A 7,114-nucleotide genomic window follows, 5' to 3' on the forward strand; every position below is an offset into this window, starting at 1 on the left:
CGGCAAATCTTCTTTCACTCGGCAAAAAATCACTCTCACGAGTGATTGATTTGTAGATGGTGGTGGAGGTTAGGATTAGATGGGAGAGGGCAGAGAGAAAGAGATTGGGAATGGTTGAGGTTAAAGAGAGATGAGAGTGTTAGTGAGGATGGTGAGAAAAGAGAGAGTACGAGAGAGAGAAAAGAGAGAAGAGAGAGAAAAACACTTGACAAATGAAAAAAATTTGGGAAAAAATAAATATATATTTTATTGGGCCCAATGCATGTGTTTCATGTAGCTATCCATGTGTAAGTTTCTAGTTCTCACTTCTCAACATGTGGTCATTTGATAGCAATTAGGGTTACCAAGGGAGAAGGGAATTAGGGATGCAAACCTAGAGGTGTCAACATTTTATTGGCTAATACACAAAAATGTCAAGTGACAATTGGACAAAAAATTAGGGCTTCAAATCACCATAGAATTAGGGCTGACAAAGCAGCCTTGCTTTTAGTATAATAAGATATATTATTATAAATAATCAGGTCTATGTACAAAACGGATACATAGCCGTAAAAGAGAAAAAGATGTTGTATATAACCGAAACACTAATAAAAATATCAAAACAGACATCACCACCTAATAGATGTTAATACAAAAGAAGGAAAATTGAGAATAATTGGTGAGCGATAAACATAAACATTGCTATATATTTTCAAGATAATTATATATTAATAAGAGATTGACTGACATTTTAGCAGCCGCACAACAACAACTCTTCTTGCCTTCTCTTCCTGTTTATCTTTTAAAGATGGGTGGTTTAGGGTCAATTGATTCAAAATCACCCCTCTTGATCGTTTTACATTTACTTTTATTTAAATAAGTGAAATTTCACATAGATTAGAGTTTTCCTGTTTTATTTTGTGATTTCTTTGCCTCAGTGTGTGGCGTTTTCGTGCGGTGTTTGTTTGATCTCTGTCTTCGTGCGGTGCTTGTTTGCTTTCTTGTTTTTTGCGGCGTTCGTTTGGTTCAGATTGACATATCAACTTTGGTCAACTACTGATTCAATCAATGACAAGGTCATCAACGATGAAGATCCGAAGGCATGGGTATTTCGGTTACTTTTATTTTGTCATATTATTTGTAGGCTTAAGCATGCTGTTTTATGCTATTAACTTGGATGCTGTGAATTTGTTCGCAGATTTATCCTTTACGTTTTTAGCGACATTGAATTTGTGCTTGTATCTGATGTATCTATCAATTTGAATGAATGAATATTTTATTTTAGGAAAAAAATAAAATAAGAGATTGATTGACAACAAATTTGAATATCAATTCAATTATTAAAGTTCTATAAAAAAAAAAATCAATTATTAAAGTTAACAACACATTTATTACAACTAGGGTTGGGAATAGGTCAAGCCAGACTAGGCTTTGATAGGCCTGAGCCTGGCCTACGAATTTTTTTCAATCCTAAGTCTAGCCTACGGCCTATCAAATGCAATTTTATTTGGCCTGACCTGAGTCTGTTTAAAGTCTGTCCTGATTTTGTAGTCTGTTTAAAAGTCCGTGTTATATAAATGTCTCTATATAGTCTTTTTAAAAAGGCTAAACAGGCCTTAAAGCCTATTTGACATATAAATTTTTATAATTTCTACAACATTAAGAAAAAACTAATAAAATGATTAGCACAAGAATTAAAAGCTAATAAAATAACAAATACGGTTACGACAAAGTCTATTAAGTATGCCATAATACAATTATTATATAAATAATTATTAAATATAAACAGGCGGGCCTATCAGACTTTGTAAGCATTTTTAAAAGCCTGAGTCTGACCTATTTATGTAAATAGGCTCTTTTCAAAGATTGAGTCTAGTATTTTTAATAAACAGGCAGGCCAGGTCAGGCTTAAACAGGCCAGGCCGAAGGCGCCTGTAGACCGTCTGGCCCAGTGTTTTAAAAATCGGACCGGACCGGCCGGTCGAACCGGGAACCGGAGCCTGTCCGGTCTGGTTCATACGTTGGACCGTCCATGTTATTGGACCGGAGAGAACCGGAAAAAACCGGAAAAACCGATGAACCGGCGGTTTTTCCGAACCGCCGGTTTGATTGCACGAGTTTTTTTTTTTGGTTTTTTCCGCCAAAAACGACGTCGTTTTGTAAAATATTAATATTTAAAATTAAAAAAAAAGAAAAACATACCAAAGTAACAGTAGCATCGTTCATAAGTCATAACATAGAAAAAAACAAAAATTAGAAAGTTAAACCCATCACACAGCAGCCACATCTTCTTCACCGTTCGTCATTGCAAATTGTCTTAATAGAAGAACTTAATAAGAACAAAGGAGGTGAAGATTAGAACTATAACATAGATTTAATCTTATAATTTTAGAGTCAAAATTCTCTATTTCATGATTATGTTATTAATTCTCATAAGTTTTAATGATATATGCTTGTGGGAATAAAAATAGCAGCAACAAATAAGGGAGAAGTGAAAAAGAAATTTTGGAGAAGTAGAAGAAGATGAGTAGGTAGGCGGGTGACAACACAAAGATAATTAGGGTTATTTCAATTGGTAGTCTTATTTAAGAGATGAGTACTAGATTGTTACTTATTTAAGCCCATATATTATTTTTTTGAAGCAAAGCTCATTTGTTAAAAGATGAGTAATTTATTCAAAAAGTAAAAGGACAACATATTAAGAGGAGTAATTTATATAGAAATTTATTTTTTATTATTATTATTATTATTATTATTATTATTATTATTATTATTATTATTATTAGTGGTACATGACCTTATTTTATAGAATTTATGGCATTATTTTTATATTTTCATATTTTTTATGATTTTTTTAAAGACCGCGTTATCTGATTCGACCGGTTTAATAACTATATACTTTTATTATAAAGACCGGTTTATTCTATCGGTTTAATCTGGTTTATCATGCGGTTCGACCAGTGACCTAGTGGTTCGACCAATGAACCAGTGACCCAGTGTCCTTGCCGGTTCAATGACCGGTCCGATTTTTAAAACACTGGTCTGACCTATTCCCAACCCTAATTACAACCCAAAAGCAACAATTACAATAAATATACACACAAACATATTATAAAAAAAAAATAAATACACACAAACCATTTTTTTTTGTAACATAAGGAAAGACAAAAGATAAAAAAAGAATACAAAATAACAAAGCTCTAGGGTAACCAATCCCCATCTTGTCTGCTAGAAGATAAGTAGAGAGGTTTAACCGGAGGATTATTCACCATCTTCGTCTTATCTATTTGAGAAGATCTCCACTTTGTCAAAAAATCAACACATCAAGTTTAATACACTACTTTGACAATCTTGTTTTTTATTTTATTTTATAAATTAAGAGTACTACTTAGACAATCTTTTCTTACTCCCAAATATAAAAGGATATAACCAAATTACAATCACAACCCCTACTGCCTTTACACATCGTTTCCAATTTTTTACATCTTCCATCTTCACTTGCATTTCAATTATTTGAGTTTTAGTGACTTCCATATCCCACTCAAATTGCTTAATTTTGACTTCCATATTTTTCTCTAATTGATTAATTTTGACTTCAATATCATTCTCTATCTTAATTTTCATAACTTTCACATCTTTCTCCAATTGATTAATCTTGGCTTCAAGCAACTCAACCATTGTAGGTTTTGACTGCAACTCAACCATTGTAGTTTGTGACTCAAGAAATTTATCCTTTTGCACGAAGTAGTTACAATGCGGTCTTTGTTGCTGTAAAAAATAATAAAAATTTATACATTTTATTAAAATTGAAGCATCAACAAAAAAAAAAAAAAATTAATACAACTTGTTATTCAACCATTAAAAATTATCTAATATTTGGAGTGTTCAAAATAAGTGTTGATTTACCTTAAAATAAGGACACCTAAAGAAGTGTGTGTTAGGATTTTTAGATGTCTTTGAGATGTATAGGATACACTTTTTCCCACATTTGCATGTAGGAGTAGCAACACTTTCATAAGTATCAACACTTGAAACACTTCCCTTCCAACTCACTTCACGTTTCGAGAGTAATGGTGAAGTCTCAAACTTAACAACATTCTTCATCTTGTGTAAAAATTAAGAGGATAAAAAGGAAATATAACTTGGCCAAGAACCAATTAAGGTCGGTCAATGAAGATTATTGAAAGAGGGATGGCGAAAAAAGAAAAAAAAAAAAAAGATGAAATGATTTGAAGATTAGGGATTTAGTGAAACACAAACAACCAAGATGAAGATTTATAATTACATGTATTTTAGTTCTTTTTAAATAAAATATCATATTGAAAAGGAAAATAAAAAACTAACGGCCAACCGAGTATCTTAGTGATCATTAATATTTACAAGTAAATGAAGGGACTAATATGTTTTATTTTTTAATTATTGTAGACAAATTTTCATATTAATATGTTTAACCAGTATATCGGATGAGCTATTTAATATTTTTCTTAGTTTTATTGGAGATCAAATTGGGTTCTTTTATATTCTTTTTCAAGAGTTTTTTTTTTTTTTTTGACAAGCAAGTATTGAATTATAAGGAGGTATTATGTGTACTCAAACTTTACACCAATTAGAGAATTACACCAATTAAATCAAACATTCCTCTATGGCAAATAATTAAGTGTGGTGTAGTACACTAATTTGATGAACTACATGAATGCTATTATTATATACTAACAATATAAAATTATTTTACACAATTTGTACATATCTTATTTTTCTCTTATTTAAGTTCTTCATCCATTATCAATAACGAAACACTATTCATTCAACAAAACTAAAACATAAAATGAAAATAGTTAACCAAGTTTAATTTTGTATTCCTTAAAAAAAAGATTAATTTTGTATTAAAATAAACGGTTCAAATTATTTATCATATGGAAATAAAAGGTTATACGATGTTGTACACACACAAAAAAAGGTTATATGATGTTTTATTGGAATGCACATTTAAACTACCTTCCTAATATTGCTAAGAGCCATTCTAAAAAGTTTTAAAAATAATTAACCATGGTTAGAAAGACAATATGTTTTATTAAAATAACAAGATAATAGTATACTATGAATTTTCTCCAAAACAAAAGTAATAGAATAACTTCACGAAGATGTCACCATTATTTTTCAAAAGGACAAATTACTCTCTCCATCTTACAAATCTATGTCAATTTTAGAAATTTAATTTGTTCAAATTATTTATCCTTATCGTGAGGATCGGCAGCACAAGTTGCGTTCGCTCAACTTTCAAAAAGAAAAACCATCATCGGACTACATCATGACGTTAAAATTTTGGACGAAATTTTAAAATTTTAATTACTTCATGATACTGACTTCAGATTTTAGTTACCATATATTTTTAAGGGTAAATAAGTTTTTACCCCACGCAAAGTAGGTGAGTTTTGATTTTCCCCTGCAAACTTTTTTTTTGGATTACTCCCATGTAATGTGAAGATTCTCTGATTGATTTCCCTCATGAAAAATATTTACCTAAGATTCCACAAAAATGATGACATAGCATGGTTAGTCGGGGTAAACCAAAACTCGCTAACATTATCGGGGGCAAAATGACGAAATCTTAAGTCAATATTTTCCATGACGGGGGTAAACCAGAGAACCTTCAAATTACAGAGGGTAATTAAAAAAAAAATTTGCAGGAGGGTAAAACAAAACTCGCTTAGTTTTCAGGTGGTAAAAGTCTATTTACTCTATTTTTAAATTCAAATTTGAATTAGGTTTGACTTGCTAAGATTGGTTTAAAAATTATATTGTATTACGTACATATTCTTTTCAAAAAAGATTATATTACATTATATTTAAAATTGAAATTAGGATTAATATTTTTTATTTAATTCAAATTTAAAATTAGAATTAAGTTCAATTATTTTATTATGTAAAAAATTATATAATTGTATATAGAAGTGAGTGAGTTTTGGCACTAGACTCTTTAAAACAATAAAAAAAAAGTGTTTTTGAAAGGAAAAAATGATACCTTTTATATTTTAAAATTTATTCATGTATATAAATGGAATTTATAAGCTAAGAGCATTCAAATATCAAGAAGTGAGTAGGCATCCAACTCAGTTGATATATTTAAACACTTTCATCGTATACATATAACTCATAATAATACAAATAAAAATAGAAAATAATATGCACATTGCTGGAGGTGACATAGTCAAGCAAAAGCAACCAAGAGACATGTATTAATAAAATGGATCATAATAATACAAATAAAAATAGAAAATAATATGCACATTGCTAGAGTATAGTCAAGCAAAGCAACCAAGAGACATGCATTAATATAATGGATTTTGTATTTCCTCTGTCTCCTTGTCTACGTAGGACTCCTTATAAAAAAATGTGTCAAATTGGAGAATCTGCTCAACAAAATTTTGCTCTTTTTCAGAAAGCTTGTCGTCCTCATGAGTAGGGGTGGACAATGGGTCGGGTTGGGCTGGTATGGGCTCAAAAGCTCCACCCAGCCCAATCCACGGGTGAGTACACAAGGCCCATATCGACTCAATTTACATTTCGGTTTTGGCCGGTTTGGTTTTAACGGGTCGCGGGTCATGTCGGATGGGTTGACACGGTTGAATAGAAATCAACACAAGATGAATTATTTGAGATCTCAGGGATGAAAAAAACCTCAAAGCTTGAAATTTAAAGGGAAAAAAAGGCATAAACTATAGTAGTAGAAGAAAACAAAACAAAACACAACTTGTTGGACTACTGCAAAAAAGCGAAGGAGATCATTCATCTAATAAGAAAACAAATCACAAAATGGAAAGAGATTAAAAGGCAAATATCTTTGCATTTATGGCTTAATGTTAAACCATTGATGAAGAAAAGGGAAGAGAGAAACAAGTATAAGGTAGTTTCAATGTATCAAGAGATTTGTAGAAAAATCAGAAGTAGAAAAGGCAAGATTTGTTTACAAGAGTAGAAGATAAAGGGTTAAAGAAAGAAAGAACCAAAAAATTGAACAAAAAAGAAAACCAGAAAGAACCAACAATAATATTAGACTAGTTACAATGATGGGTATTAAACCCCAAAATAGGAGTTGATTGTGTGCATTGGTGGGTATTAATACTATGGTTGAATG

General features: G+C 30.8%; 1 protein-coding gene across 1 annotated transcript; it reads right to left on the reverse strand.

Annotated features, from left to right (window-relative positions):
• Positions 1–3,094: 3,094 nt before the first annotated feature.
• LOC123896532 (uncharacterized protein At4g04775-like) lies at positions 3,095–4,227 on the reverse strand. Its single transcript, XM_045946910.1, has 2 exons — positions 3,886–4,227; positions 3,095–3,747 (listed from the first exon to the last, which is right to left on the reverse strand). The coding sequence occupies exons 1-2, from the start codon at positions 4,081–4,083 to the stop codon at positions 3,364–3,366; spliced, it is 582 nt and encodes a 193-aa protein (XP_045802866.1). The 5' UTR covers positions 4,084–4,227; the 3' UTR covers positions 3,095–3,363.
• Positions 4,228–7,114: the final 2,887 nt, after the last annotated feature.

The sequence above is a fragment of the Trifolium pratense genome, linkage group LG1 (assembly GCF_020283565.1).
Source record: "Trifolium pratense cultivar HEN17-A07 linkage group LG1, ARS_RC_1.1, whole genome shotgun sequence".
In the NCBI taxonomy this organism is placed as follows: Eukaryota; Viridiplantae; Streptophyta; class Magnoliopsida; order Fabales; family Fabaceae; genus Trifolium; species Trifolium pratense.

What these genes read in the sequence shown, in the direction of transcription:
- LOC123896532 (XM_045946910.1), bottom strand. Translation starts at nt 4,083, where the DNA reads ATGAAGAATGTTGTTAAGTTTGAGACTTCACCATTACTCTCGAAACGT. An exon ending in TTAGGTGTCCTTATTTTAAG is followed by an intron (nt 3,748 to 3,885) that starts GTAAATCAACAC and finishes TATTTTTTACAG; the next exon opens with CAACAAAGACCGCATTGTAA.